Below are 15,972 nucleotides of genomic sequence, written 5' to 3' on the forward strand. Positions count from 1 at the left end.
TTGGCTCAGCTCTAGCCGTTGCGGCTGCTTGGGGAAGATCTTCCTCTCTGTCTCTCCTCCACTCTATATATCTGCCTTTCCAATAAAAAAAAGAATAAATCTTAAAAACAAATAAAGTGCTTTGGGATTTGACATATATACAAACGTACTAGTTCACTAAACACTGCATAACATTCAAAGTGGACACACTTCCATCTATATTCTACAAAAAAGGTTAGACAACTTGCGCAGTGTGTTAAAGGCAGGGCCAGGAGTTGGAATGAAGGAGCTAGGCTTCAATATCTGGGCTTTTATTATTATATATCCTATCAAGGAGCCACAATTTTACTTTTGATATAAATTCAATGGCAGTAATGAACTACACAGAAACAATTTCTATACCTAGGACTTTTCCATACATGAGTCAAAATTTCAAATGAGGCATTTGATCCCTTTAAGAGAATACATAGCTGATGTATTAGCTTAGTTTCTCTCACTGGCTTGCTCCGAGAGCCAACAGTGTGCTTCCACACACCTCTGAAAAGGAATAAACACTGATGCTGGAAGCAGTGCTGCAGGTAAAGCTGCCATCTGTGGCAGCAGCACCCCATACGGGTGCTAGCTGCCCTGGCTGCTATACTTGTAATTCACCTCCCTGGTAATGCATCTGGGAAAGCAGCCCAAGATGGCCCTGGCACCCACCCTGAAGACTCTGATAATGATCCTGGCTCCTGGCTTCTGACCAATCTCTGACTGTTGGAGTCATTCTGGGAATTAACCAGTGCATGGAAAATCTCTTTCCTTCCCTCACCTCTCCTCTCTCACTCCCTCCTTCTCTCAATCTAATCCTTCCTTTCAAATTAACTAAAGGGGGAGAAAAATGGTTGGTGTTACAGAACTGTGATGTGGTAAAATGGTTTAAGCTGCTACCTGGGACACTCACATTCTACTATCAAGGCACTGGTATGAGTTGCTAAATTGCTGGGTTGCAGTTTCCCTTCCAACTCCTTGTTAATGCATCTAGGAAAGCAGCATAAATGTGGGACCAGTTAGAGCACCAGGCTTTTATCTTTAGGCTGAAGCAACAATGATTGGTTCAGCCACTTGGAAAGTGAACCAGCAGATGGAAGAAGAGAATATCTATCTTGTTCATTCTGCTCATTCTGTCTCTTTCTCTCAAAAAAAAAAAAAAAAAAAAAAAAAGGCGTAAGTGAGTTTAGGTTCTAGCTCTAAGTTGCCCACAAGTCTAGTGACTGCTTTAAAGAAGAAAAAAAAAAAAAAGGACAAGAGTAGGAGGTGGGTGGGGAAGACTCAACAAATACATATTAATTGAATATACAAAGAAATTATTTAAAGTTTTCTTTGCTTCAGTAAAAACAAACAACCTAAAGTTTACTGAGACCAAACTACAGCTAGGTTTTATAAAGATCTTTAATTTTTGGAGGTAATTTCATCCAAGCAAAAGAAACAACCATTTTGAAAGTGCTATCTGCTGCCTAAGCAGTCGGCCTGAGCTGCAGTGGTCTACGAGACTTGCTTACTGCAGCATCCTGGGGCAGGAGCACTGTGCACACTGTGTGCTGTCAGCAGTGTGAGCTTCAGCATTGTGGTAAGACACTCAGCCGATGGATCACTCCTTACTTTCATCCTCCAACACACAAAGCACAGTGCCCCCCTCATCTGTACCTGTTACATTACTCAAAGAACTAATGGGGCAGCACTGCAGCACAACCATCTATGACGCAGGCATCCCATGAGCACAGGTTCAAGTCCCATTTACATCATTTTTGATCCAGCTACCTGGCAATGCACCTGGGAAAGGAGCAGAAGAAGGCCCAAGGACTTGGGAACCTGACATTCAAATGGACAACATGAATAAAGATCCAGGCTATGAGTTTCTGCCGGCCAGGTGCAGCCACTGTGGCCATCGGGAGAGAATCAGCAGAGAGATGCCCCTCTTTCTTACTCACTCTCTTTTAAACAAATACATTTTTTAAAAAGTGACAAGAAACGGACCAAGAACAACGTCAATGTGCACTTTATAGCCTGGGCCTCATTTACTGACCTAAACCTTTCCTGATTAATCCCTTCTAAAAAAGGATGTACTAAAACCATAAAAGTAAACACATTCACTAAAATGTATAAATGTCAACACTCTCACTCTCAAAGTTGCTACAAAGTACCAAGTAGGAGAACACTGAACTGCAAAGAAAAGATTCAAGTAAAAATAAAAACGCCATGTTGAGAAAGTCTGTTACCGTTTTATTGAGACATCAAGATCCTTCAGACAGTCCACGATCGTGCTCCTGTGCCTCTGCACTGCATTGTGGTCTGTCTGCACAGTCTTCAACAAGGACGTCAGCGCTACATATCTGGATGAGACAACGTTACACGGTAAGTTAAAATTTAAGTTTAGGTTAGGTTAGGTGAGATTTCCTCTTTACAGTGACCAAGGGAAAGCATACAGCTTTAAACATTTGAAAGATAGAGATAGTATTTATAAGGTAATATTTTAAGGCATAAAAAAATACCATTATCTAAAGTATGGAAAATTAGCAAAGTCTGGCTCATTTAAATCTCTAAAAGAAATGGATTCATTTTTTCAGAATCTTCCATTACAAGAGCAAAAAAAAAAAAGCTGCATTAGTCCAAAAATGCAATTATTTTACTATTTAGTATATCCCTACTTTGATAGTGGTACCAAAATTGCCTGCATAAAAACTTCACTTAGGGGGCGCAGCTCGATAACCTCGTTAAAGACCTCATTTTACATGCACTAGAATCCCACATGGACACCAATTCATATTCCAGCTGCTCTACTTCCCAGCCAGCTCCCAGCTTGCTCCCTGCAAAAGCAGTGGAGGAGGGCCCAAAGCCTTGGGACCCTGCACTTGTATGAGAGACCTGGAGCTCCTGGCTTTGGATCAGCTCAACTCCAGCCACTGCAGACACGTGGGGAGTGAACCAGTGGATGTAAGATGTATCTCTCTATCTCTCTGCTCTATAAGTTTGCTCTCCAATAAAAATAAATAAATCTTTTTAAAAAAGAAAATATAAAGTTTTAATACCTAAATATTAAGTTTAAGATATCAGTGATTTTTCAGTCAACATACCTAATATTCTTGTCATTGTTCAATAAGAAACGACCCAGGATATTTATGGCTAGAACCTGAAGAGAAATAGCGTATGTTGAAAATTTAGAAAAAGGAAATATTTCTATCATTTCTTGACATTAAATAATCATTTCCTGCCTTCTGATAATTATAGATAACAAATCAAAAGGAAAAATAAGTTTTAAAATATCTACATGCAAACTCTTAAAATCATATTCTATGTCAACAAAAATTACTGGAAGACCACTGCTTAATGTTTCAAAGCAGTAGAAAAAGAAAATTAATAAAAGTTTCTTGAGAAGAAAATATGGCCTATAAATAAAAAGCGTGGTGCTTCAATAATTCCACTTTGCTGAATTCACCTACCAAACACATTAGGCTAAACAAAGACGAAAGACACAAAACGATAAATATAGGAGGAGGTACTGGGACCTGTAAAATATATATTTGGTCTTCATTCCTATTTCCTGTACATATTTTTTTTTTCATTTTACTTTAGTTTTTTATTTTTTGATAATCTTACTTAGTTACTGAGAGTACAAAGAGTCAAGGGCTACAGGAAAGTGGGTAAGACCATTGTTTCCACACTAATATCATCATTTTTCCCCCTGCATCTGGGGTCAGGGGAGAAACAAAGGGAGAAGCCCCACCCAGCCTCCCACCCATCCCAGCTCCCCAATGTGAGGCATGCTCCAAGGGTCCTACTCTAGCAGTTTTAATAGTTCAACAGTTCTGAATTGCTACCAGTCTCGCCATTCCAATCACGATGAAATCTATTCAGAATCCACTGGCTGACAGTACTGAATATATTAAAAAAAAAAATTGGTTTTAAGGGTTCCCCCCACTCTATTTCAGAGATATTTAAGAGGCATCAAATTCAGAATGGCTGTTGCTAGTAATTAGAAGTGTGGGGAGTAGGAAACCATTGTTTAATGGATATCAAGTTTATAAAGACAAAAAAAAAAAAAAAGACTCATGAATATGGAACCAGCACCACAATAATTTCAGGTGAACAAACTAGAATGTTTTTCATGAAAAGTAGAGAAGGGGAAATCCTTAAGTTAACTCAGTTACTTAGATACCATAAAGCTAAAAGACAAAACAAAACAAAACGACATTAAGAAAGTGAACACAAATATTGCTAACTCTAATTGGCAAATTTTTCTTACACAATAATCGACTAGCAAATTTAATATAAACAGATGAATGAATGAATGAATGAACAAATAGGGGAAAATTAAGGACAACTCTTCTTTACAGAATTGCAATTATTTAGTATGAGAAAAATAAGGGGGAAAGACTATCATTAGCACATCATCCTAATAATGATTGTAGGCGAGATCTCTCTGGTGGACACTAAAACCAACCGACAAAAGTTGCAGGACAGCACCCTGGGGCAACCTGTATTTGATTCATTTATCCCAAATGTCTGTGTCATAGCACAAGCTAAGCAGACACAAAGCCAGCATCCCATACGGGAGCAACAGTTCAAGCGGTGGATGCCAGGCTTCCAATCCAGCTGCCTGCTATTGACCCTGGGAAGGCAGCGGAAACGGCTCCTTGGGTCCCTTCCACCCCCCATGGGAGACCCAGACAGAATTCTTGGCTCCTGGCTTCAGCCTAGACAAGCCCTGGATGTTACAGCGACCTGAGGAGTAAACCAGTGAACAAAACTTTGTGTCTCTGCCATTCCATCTTACAAATAAATAAATTTTTTAATTTAAGATTTTTCATTTGAAAAGCAGAGCATTCTATCCACTTTAAAATGATGAGCAAATTTCCAATTGTGGTTTTGGTAAAAAGTTATTCTGAAATGTTTTCTTGACTAGACAACATCTATATAATTAACTATTAAGCTTTTTGAACTTTATTAATGTTAATCTTTCAACAGAAGACAATCAATACTTCATATAAAACATTCAGCATTATACATTTTCCATTATTCTTTAAGTCAGGTCCCAAATGACATACTGTTTCAAACTACTACAAATTGAGTCTAACATTCTAAACAAAATGTTGATTTCAAAAAGACTTACTCGTAGTCCACTCTCTGACTTGATATCCATGATGGTTAAAACAGTTTCATAAAGAATGGCATTTCCTACATTCTTACTCGTCTCTGTATTGGTGGCAACCTGAAGACACACAGAGAGCAGTAAATAAGTGATAATAAAAACACTGCTTCCAAAAACAGCCAGAGTTAAAGTGAGACGTGTTGCGATCACGGCCACTAACAGGGAAGCACAAAGCCTGCTGCAACATAATGCAATCATTAAACTACTCCACGTCAAACTAAAATTTAATGTAACACAAGCTGGATCTACTCACCTGTGCTAAGATGTCATTCATAGCTTCACTTGAGTCATCATCATTTCGTCCTAAAATTCTTAATAACCGCAAAATTCGTACCTAATGAGCAAAATGAGAGATATCAACAAATTATGTCTTGCACAAAGAAACCCCATTTGGTATAAAAACAAATCTTACATTCCATCAGAAAAGGACGACATTAAACCAAAGAATTAGCAACATGACCTCTAGAGAAATCCACATACTTCTACATTTGATGAAGTCATTAAGCAACCCACTCCTCACCATGCTACAGCTAAAGAATATCACCTGGAAAGCCACAGTGCTTTGTTAATTCAAATACAGAAGTAGTAAATGCTTCCCAAGTAGGAAAACCACACACTGCACTGTAGCACAGCATATAAAGCTTCTGCCTGCAGTCCTCACATCCCATATGGAGTCCTGGCTGCTTTACTTCCAATCCAGCCACCTGTTAGTATGCCTGGGAAAATAGCAGAATTCAGCCCAGGTCCTTGGTCCCTTGCATCTACATAGGAGACCCTGAAGAAACTCCTGGTTCCTAGCTTTGGAACAGCCCAACTCGCCATTTGAAAGATTCTCTCTCCCTCTCTCTGTAACTTGACCTTTCAAATAAATAAACTTTCAAAAACAAACAAACCTTGTAACTTCACTCTTAATACAGAACTGTGCTCCACTCATTTATTAATTTAACTAATTTTAAGCAACTGACTGCCACATTTCTACCCAAAACAGACCTAACACACAGGAAAGAGTTTATTCTTTTTGCATTAACTTCACTTTGTATTTATTCAGAACCTTTTTTCAACCTCACCTGCAAAAAGGGGTCACTGATACCAGAAACATCATGTTCTGGTGAATATCCGGACATAATGAGATTCTTGAGAATACGAACTAACTGGGGCACAAGCTGCAGGAAAGAAAAAAAAAGACGCACCAAAAGAAAAATCAGTGAACATCACAGAATATCTCATGACTAAGCAAGCCTTTTGGTTTAGAAGAAGGGTATAAGGATCTGAGCCCAAGCAAATTATCTGATACAAATATATCAGTAAATTGTAAATGATGTTTGATATACATAACTGGAAGCATTTAGACCAAAAACACAAGAAGTAAGCATTTTACTTGAATATAAACAAACCAGACTTCTTTAGAATTATATACACCAAGATATTCTAAACAGTAGTGAACCAGAAAGCCTACAGAAACCACGTAAAGCAGACATCTACCGAAATTACTGCGTTTGCACTACCGTAGAACTTGACATACCTAGGCAACAGAAACACTTGAATGTAAAATGTTACCACACCAAAGTGTACCTGACAATTACATTACAAGGACAGCCTTCTGTGGTCAGCATGTGTGGTGGGTTAGGCCATCGCATGCGACACCGGCACTCCGCATGGATGCCAGCTCAAGTCCTGGGTGCTCCACTTTCAATCCAGCTCTCTGCTAATGGCCAGGGAGAGCAGTGAAGGATGCCTGCAATGCCTAGGCCCATCCCACAGAGGTGGGAGACTTGGAAGAAGCTCCTGGCCCTGGCTTCTGCCTGGCCTCACCCCAGCCATTGTGGCTATCTGGGTAATGAAACAGTTCTGTCTCTTCCATTCTCTGTAACTCTGACAGTCAAATATATATATATATATATATATATAACTATCAGGCATACTCAAATAGAGAAAAATTTCTTTTCTCTGAAAAGACAGCTATGTTCTTCAACAGAAGAACAGTAATCAAGTGGAAAAGACACACACACACAAAAAAGTTAGCTTTCATTTTAAAAGGACACAAAGCCATGAATAATTTCTTCATCCTAGTCTTCAATCATGTGAAGCAATTTTTGTTGAAGTTTAATTTTAGCGCTCGTTTATATGAACTGCTTCGTGGACTGTTTCCTCTTTTGTTTGAGTTTGCCAAGGAAATTCCACATTCCTGTACAGTCAGAAATTCCTTTCTTCTCCTTCCTTTACTTTCTCCATTAGAGTCCTAAAACCTAGTAGAGGCAATACTACTGCCCAGGTAAACAGACTCTTTAGGTATCAGCACTCTCTTCTTTCATGCAATTTCTTCATGCTAAAATTCTACTCTAAAACGTTAGTCACAATAGAAAATGTTCAAGTTATCAATTAAAAACTCAATTCAGCTAAACAAACACAAAAACTGTGATGACCTAAAACCAGGAAAGCAATGTTCACAATGCACTGTGCTGCCTCATGAGACAACCAGAAGTGTCATTCAACCCTTTCTCACGCCTAGCCCCCAAACCGCCAAGGGATCAGGAGTAAACTGCAAAGCCCCAGGCATGCGTTTAAAACATCAAGGTCTCTTCTAAAGACTTGAGGGCGCAATGAATTCCACTAACTTTGGTCATCACTCCTCAGAATTAAGTGACTCATTAGTCACGCAAACAATAATCGAATTTGGCCAACTCCACGTATAAGACAAATCTGAGACACAGAGATCTGTATATTCTAAACAAAATCTTCATTAAATCTGTCAGTTATGGGCAATTCCCAGTAGAGAAAAGATATCATTTTTAAAACTGCTTTAAATGTTGTGATAAAATCCAGGACATCTACTGTCAAAGTTCTTCACAAACCAAACAAACAAAAATCCTCACCTCACACACTTGCCAATGGTCTGTTTTTTTGTGCTACATAATAACCCAAATTATTTTGGTAAATCTGCTTTACTTCTTGGAGAAGGCATGTATTCCTTGGGGTACTAAATTCAGAAATTCTTTTATTCACTGTCCAAAGGCCAGCTCATTACATAAAATTATCCGTGGACAGAAAGCATAAACATCTAAGTGTTTATCATAAAAATTCTTGGTCTCAGCTTAGTTTTGTTCATACAGAAATGCAAGATATTAAAACACATGACAAGACAAACAAAATAAGATGACAAAGGGAAAGGCTGCAGCCATGAAAATCAGTTGGTGCCCACCTACCCTACTTCAAAATCCTTTAAACATTCTAGAACTTCCAAGCAAGATTAGGTCCAAGGAAGGAAGAAATAAAAGTTCCAAGTGTAACATGGAGCACACAAGTCCATGCAGAGCCCTTGGGAAGATGAGCTTGCCCACACAGGGCTCTAAAACATCGACCCAAAAGGAGTGCTTTCTATCAGGGCTCCAAACAGATCAGGAATGGCCGTCACCAAAGATAAGGGGAAACTTCTCTAAGTTTCTCATGTGAAGACACACGTAAGGCAGAAAAGGAGGTTCACAACTCAGGCTGCAACTGAGATCCAAGGCTGAATCTAGAGTCAGGAGTTTTAAATGACAAGACAACAAATGGACTAAGAAGTTAGCCAAAAAATGCTAGGACAAATAACTCACAGGGTTAAGCACAGCTTCAGCATCAGTACACTGTTAAAGCCACAGTGGTGGATGGGTACAAAAAAGCTACTAAAGGACCTAAGGCCAGCATGCACCATCTAAAAGAGGGTTAATTCTTACCTTTTCATTCTAACATACAGCAGGATTCCAAACAGACAACAGGAACAAAACATACAAAGCAAGCATTAGGGACAGATACGGGTCTCATACTATTTTACAATAATTTAATCACAACATAAACGTCTAGTTTGGGAAAGGCAAAAAAAAAAAATTACTATTAAAAGTCTTATTTCATCTAAAATACAAAGTGAATCTTACTTGTGTAGTGACTGACTACTACAAAAATAAACGGGCCAGTGCGGTGGATCAGCAAGCTAATCCTGCACCTGCAGTACTGGGCATCCCAGGCAGACACTGATCTGAGTCCCGTCTCTTCCCCTGATCCAGCTCCCTGCTAATGGCCTGGGAAAGCACCAAAGGACGGCCCAAAGCCTTGGCCCTTCACCCACGTGAGAGACTTGGAAGAAGCACCTGGCTCCTGGCTCCAGATCAGCTCAGCTCCAGCCACTGTGGCCACTGTGGCCATTTGGGGAGTGAATCAACGAATGGAATATGTTTCTCTCTGTCTCTCCGTCTCTCTGTATATCTGCCTTTCTGATAAAAAGAAATAAATCTTGGGAAAAAAAAACTAGTGAAAAAAAATGGGAATGGTCAGAGTTGCAGCAAAGTGGTTGAACCACGATTTGACAGTCCATATCTGAGTCCAGATTGTTCCACACCTGATCCAGCTCCTTGACTGTGCCTGGGAAGGCAGCAGAAGAATGCTTAAGTGTTTGGGCCTCTACCACCAACACAGGAGATCCAAGTGGAGTTTCAGACTCCAGGCCAAAACAGCTCAACCCTAATCAACAGATACAACCACAAGGGGAGTGACTAAGCTAATGGAAGACCTCTGCCTCTCCCTCTTATTTTCAAAGTTTTAAAAAGCTGGGCGCGGCACAATGGTTCAATGGCCGAATCTTCACCCTGCAAGTAATAGCGACCCATAGCGGTGCTGGTTCGTGTCCCTGCTGCTCCACTTTCCATCCAGCTCCCTTTTGGAGGACTAGCAAAGCAGTGGAGGATGGCCTAAAGTCTTATACCCTGTACCCAGGTGGGAGACCCAAAGAAACTTGTGGCTTCAGATCGGCTCAGCTCCAGCCATTGCAGCCATTCGGGAGTGAACCAGAGGATAGAAGATCTTTCTCTGTATCTCCTTCTCTCTGGAAACCAATCTGCCTTTCCAATAAAAATTTTAAGATCTTGAAAAAAAAATGTTGAGTTAAATCAACGAGAGACAGGAGAACTGTAATAAAGTAATGACTTCCATCACACAAGTCAATTGCCTAAAGTGAACAGTGGAATAAAAAAAAAAAAAAAACACTTAGTGCGTAATTTTCATCTTAAAAAAATTCATCACAAATTTTAAAAAGGAAAAAGGGTGTGCATGCGTTCACACACCGTTCCTATTTGTAATCTGAGCTCAGGCTACATTTCTTGACTCAAATGTGAAAACAGCAGAAAAACATGAGAAAGATCGGTGTGTCTACCAACAATGAGAAGACTTTTATTACGGAAGGGAAGAACACTACCACAGTGTCAGCTCTTATTTCCTTAAATCTGGATTCCAGCCCTACCACAAAGCAGGGTTGCTTAAATTCTTTATTCAATGCTACTGCTTGCTTTCAAAAGAAAATCGTGAGACATATCATATCCTTTTCAGTAAAATCATCTTTGAATCAAGAAAGGTTTAGGCAAACTGAAGGGACCTACCTTTCTGAAATGAGCAAGCATGTCGGGGCTGCGCTCACACATTTCTGTAAGAAGAACTACAGATGTGTGAAGGACACCTGAAAGAGAAGATAAAAAAAAACTAAGAATGAAGCTATGTCACTCACACTACTAGGACAGGGATCTGAGTTACTGAGGGTCCACTCAGAAAGCAAGTTGCTACTTCTGATTTCCCCAAAGCATTTAAGCACTGAAGTAAATAACAAAGAAGTACGTAATGACTTCATGCCTGTCAACTCCTTACAAAAGGAAACTCTGGGACTGGCACTGTGAAATAGCAGTGTAGCCTCCACCTGAATGCAGGCATGCCATGCAGGCACTCCCAGCCAGTCCACCTGTGCTCCAGTTCCTTGCTAATGGCCTGGGAAAGCCACAAAGGCAGCTCCAGTGCTTGCACTCCTCCACACTTTGGGAAGAAGCTTCTGGTTTCGGTGGGACGGAGCTCTGGGGAGTGAACCAGAAGATGGAAGATTTCTGTTTCTCTTCTCTCTCTGTAACTCTGCCTTTCACATAAAATAAACAAATCTATACTGACAACCTAATGTAGTGTGTATTTTTCTTTTAATACAAAATAGCTAGAGGCTTCTAGCTTCAGAATTGCTCAACTCTGGCCATTATGGCCACTTGGAGAGTGAACCAGCGAACAGAAGATCTTTTTCCTTCTCTCTGTGTATCTGCCTTTCCAATTAAAAAAAAAAAAAAAAACCTACAAGAAAATATTTTGAACATTTTCATCATAAAGAAATGACAGATATTTGAGGACAAAGAATGTTGATCCTTGATCAAAGGATCATCACAAAGTATTCGTGTATAAAAACATCACATGGTAGCCTATAATATGTACAATTTTATCCATTAGTTTAAAATAAATATAAAAATAATTGTTTAGATGACAACCAACACATGGGTGTCTCCATTTGACAGTATGCATAATGACATGCTCCTATATAATACCAGGTATTATCTGTTCCATGTTAGTAATCTGTTAGCTAAGTTCTGACAGATAATTCAAGAAGCAAAATATTTTTATTTCCAGATAAAAAATATCAAAACTCCAAGACAACTGTGAATAAAATTGAATTTACTTGTTCCAGTCAATTAAAAAGAATCTTTCTTATTACTTTATAATAAGAAATAAGTAAGTTCCATGAACATTTATCTGTTCAACCAATGTATTTTGAGCATTCTGGGCACAGCACTGAATTAACTAAATAATAAAATACACCAAATCAGTTTTTAAGAAACATAATTTTTTCAGAACTTGTTTCACTGACTTCAAAGAAAGAATAAAATATTTGGGGAAATAGCCACATCCCATTTTTAATTCCTCTTGAATTTCATACAGATAGTTGAACACCCATTTCAAACTCCCATTAGGAAGTAACCCAAAAGAATTTTCACGGGTCTTATACTTCTATCACATAATGAAGAAAAAAAGTTTTATTGTGAAAAAAAGGCAAGAAATCAAAGAGTTCTACACATAAAAATCAGGGGCAGGATCATTCACACGTTACACGGACTATTAGGAACGAGATCTAGTACTTTTAGTATGGTAAGAGAGGACTATCAGTGAAAGACAACCTAAGAAGGAATCACTCCCTAAATATAAAACTAGAATATCTGAGTAGAAAAGAGATACAGCAGATCAGATCTTTCTTTAAAAATGAACAAACACAATAGAAAAATCCACTGTACTGAGACTCAGGGCTACATAGTCTTAAGCCTTTTCTCTCTCCCTTTCTCCCTCAGCACTTTAAGTGCATCCAAATCACATTACCATGGTTCTTCTCATTCAATAAATTTTTTGTTGCTGGTAAAAACATCTCCATAAGCTCAGGGACCTTCCTGATGACATGAACAGCACATAATGCTGCCTATAAAAAAATAAATAAATAAGAGACAAGAGATTTATTTCATTTAAATCAAGGCAACAAATCTTTAAAACAACAACAACCAAAAAACGTACTAGTTCCATCTACTTGAAACATGAACAAAGGTGTTAGATATGAGCTTTACTACTTATTAAGTGGTTGGGGCTTTCCAGTTTGAACTACTATATTAGGGAAAACTTCAAATGCACCTGTCCCTTTGATGATATACTGCCATTCAACTGGGAAAAAATCTTTCGAGACTAATCACAGCTAATGTGATTTGCTAAAGAAGTTAAATATAGTTTGTAGAAAATAAAAAATAGGTAAGAATCTCCATCTGCGATCATCATACTTGAGTAAAATGGTAAACAGGTACAAAGACATAAACTTTAAGCATGTATACTGCAGATACCACAGATCCACTGCTATGCTTAACAATGCTTCATCTGACATTCTGCTGATACCAAAAAAAAATTGAAATATACTTAACCAGTCACAGGGAAAAAAAAAAAACCATGGTATGAATTATTAGCTTGTTCATGGGAAATAAACAGCTAAAGATTAATTATTCCCCTGTCAACATACTCCTAACAGTTGCTTCAATCAACTATAATAAAGGCTTAGAGAGATTAACAAGATTTCTGTTAATTCCCCTTAAATTACTTTTGGGAGTCAAAGTTGTTTTCCTAATCTACTGGAATACCTGATTTAATGTTATCCTGTCCTTTCTAAACAACAAAAACTCATATATTCTTTAAAGAAAAGGACTGACTTACAAATAAGAAAAATTTAATTTGTTTGCAGCCATTATTAACAGGGTATCACCTCTTTCTCGTACTACTGATAAAAACATACAGGAAACGTGAAACAGATGATAATGTTTTCCTTTCTTAGACTTCCAAATACTTGTGCAAGTTTTAGAGTTCAATTACAATTTTAAGAAATCCAATAAAATCATTGTGTCAACAACTAAAAGCAGGTAAAATAATAACTTTCTCATTGCAATTGCACTGTGATGTATCAAGTTAGTAAAGTGGGTTCAACATAACTTCCTAACAGTCATTTACGTATCAGCGGAACCACTCTTCCAGATACACACAGGTACTGAAAAAGAAACACTAAGAATAAAAGTGCTTGCATAAAGAATCAGCCTTGTTTAATACTGTTTTAAATCAGTAGTTAGGGATTAGTTATGCCACCTTGCACAGTTACTTCCTTGAAAAAAGGAAGAAATGCAATTCCTTTAAAATACACCCAATATGAAATAGAATTCACAGAGAAAAGTATCACAGACATTTGGATTGGCATAAAGATGCCAGTTAGGATACCTGCACACTAAGCTGGATTCTGGGAGTTCCAACTACAACCACACTGTTTTCATCTGATCCCAATGACAGCTTCCCACTAATGCGCACAAGATCAGCCCACAGTGATGTATTGAAGAGCTAGGTCCCTGCCCCCTCACAGAGATGACCTGAACACCTAGCTCCTACCTTCATCTTGGCCCTCCCCTGGCGTTTGAGAACTACACCAGTGGATAAGAGCTCTCCCTCTCTTTTTCTGCCTCTTAGAAAAATGAATCACTTTCAAATTACCTTTTTTCTTAAGTAAGAGTTGGAGGTTTTCAGAAGTTTCTCCACCTCTCCTGCGAGATCTCTGCACATCTCTGAGGAGCCCATGCAGCCGAGCGTACAGAGTGCGAGCCCCTGCACAAACTGCGTGCTGTGATTAAGGTCACTGCAAGAGAGAAAAAGAGGTGCTCACTGTGAAGAAACTTCACAATTTGACAAACCAGCTGAACAGGGCTCAGAATTTCTCTAAAACAATCCAAAGGATCAAAACGTTAATTTGTTACAGAAAATGCTGTCTCAATTTTATCAGAATTTATCAATACAGTTAAGACACTTCTGCCTTAAAATTCTTACAAATGTTTCCAAACACCAAAGCAGTAGACATGGGACAATGTATTATCTGTTGGATAACTAAAGGCATCCACTTTAAAAAGTAAAAAGTGGCCATGATTAAAACACAAAACAAAACTATCTTTAAAAGAGTCTTAATATGTTCCACTATTACTCACAACTAAAAGTAAAACGAGACATGAACCGAAATCCTTTTCTAGAAATTAGAAAACGCCATCTGTACTGCTAGCACACATCAGATAATAAACACGCCACACTGGAAATTCAGTTACCCCTTGACACCTTCAGTCTTATGCTTGAATTATTTAATATTAAATTAAATAATTTTATACTCCAGGAGCCAGGACATCCGCCCCAATTTCTTTTTTTTTTTTAAAGATTTATTTTTATTATTTTTTTTATTGGAAAGGCGGATATACAGAGAGGAGAGACAGAGAGGAAGGTCTTCCGTCCGATGATTCACTCCCCAAGTGAGCGCAACGGGCCGATACTATGCCGATCCGAAGCCAGGAGCCTCTTCTGGGTCTCCCACGCGGGTGCAGGCTCCCAAAGCCTTGGGCCGTCCTCGACTGCTTTCCCAGGCCACAGGCAGGGAGCTGGAAGGGAAGCGGGGCTGCCGGGATTAGAACCGGCGCCCATATGGGATCCCGGGCGTGCAAGGCGAGGACCTTTAACCACTTGCGCCACCGCGTCGGGCCCTGCCCCAATTTCTCATGTGGATGCAGGGACACCATCTGGGGTGGCAAGGACACGAGCACTTGAGCTCTCCTGCTGGGACTCAAACGAGCACTCCAATGCTAAATGCTGACGTCATAAGCAAAGCTGAGCCCTCTGTGCCATGATGCTGGCCCAAGGCCAGCTTTAACAAACTGTGGTAGGCTTTGGCAGACAACGACAGTGACTGCTAGTACGTATACACGATATCTTCAACAGGCAATGATTACCACATATAAAAATTCTAAACCAGTTAGGAAGTATACTTCAAAAAATGCTTCTTTTAAAGTTTGAACCAGTAAATTCATCTACGTACTATAATCAGCTCGCACTACTGAAAAGCTGACTTTAGCAGCTTTTAAATCATTTTAGTAACTTACTTTAAAAAATTTTTTTTATAAATTTTATTTTTTATAATGATTGCATGTGGGTCAGTGCAGAAAGGATCAAGGTTTAGGAAAAATTAGGTGTACTCTTGTTTCCAAATTTGCTATTTCTTCTTGTTGTTCCTGGGGGAAGGGAAATGACAAAGGGAGAAACCACTCTTGACTTTCCACATGTCCCAGTACTCAGGGATGAGGAACCACCACCTCATATCAACCCAGGGTCTCAATGTGTACATATTCCGAGCGTTCTGTCCAAGTGGTTTGGATAATTCTGAAATGCTGCTGATGTCACTGATCCAAGGATGATGTCACCTTCCCAGTCACTGAGATTTTCTGCTGTCATCGTTTCTTTGGCATGGTTGTCCAGTTAGTTCTGTGCTTCTGTTACGGCACCAAATGAGCTGCCATATTCTCCTTTTACCACAGCGCCTGTGTCCACTACTCCACCTTTTTCAATAAGTAGGACATGTTCTTGCAGGCAAGCCCAAG

The 15,972-nt window shown here is 39.1% G+C and overlaps 1 protein-coding gene and 1 non-coding gene across 3 annotated transcripts in view; both read right to left on the reverse strand.

The window, feature by feature from the left end:
• The window catches only part of AP1G1 (adaptor related protein complex 1 subunit gamma 1), a 62,562-nt gene that overhangs the window by 19,533 nt on the left and 27,057 nt on the right, over nt 1-15,972 (reverse strand). Inside the window, exons 4-12 of one of the 2 annotated variants that reach the window (XM_040982412.1) lie at nt 14,057-14,198; nt 12,368-12,464; nt 10,573-10,649; nt 8,881-8,889; nt 6,235-6,330; nt 5,421-5,501; nt 5,129-5,227; nt 3,093-3,148; nt 2,238-2,351 (exon numbers count right to left, since the gene is read on the reverse strand). In XM_040982412.1, coding sequence (XP_040838346.1) covers nt 2,238-2,351; nt 3,093-3,148; nt 5,129-5,227; nt 5,421-5,501; nt 6,235-6,330; nt 8,881-8,889; nt 10,573-10,649; nt 12,368-12,464; nt 14,057-14,198 — 771 coding nt within the window. The remainder of the gene's footprint in view (nt 1-2,237; nt 2,352-3,092; nt 3,149-5,128; nt 5,228-5,420; nt 5,502-6,234; nt 6,331-8,880; nt 8,890-10,572; nt 10,650-12,367; nt 12,465-14,056; nt 14,199-15,972) is intronic. The other variant, XM_040982413.1, reaches the window with a different exon arrangement.
• Nucleotides 1,554-1,639, reverse strand: LOC121158144. The gene has a single exon (XR_005884161.1). It is a non-coding gene; the product is annotated as a small nucleolar RNA SNORD71 (small nucleolar RNA).

The sequence above is a fragment of the Ochotona curzoniae genome, unplaced genomic scaffold (genome assembly GCF_017591425.1).
Source record: "Ochotona curzoniae isolate NIBS_2020 unplaced genomic scaffold, NIBS_Ocur_1.0 contig_3622, whole genome shotgun sequence".
Lineage (NCBI taxonomy): Eukaryota > Metazoa > Chordata > Mammalia > Lagomorpha > Ochotonidae > Ochotona > Ochotona curzoniae.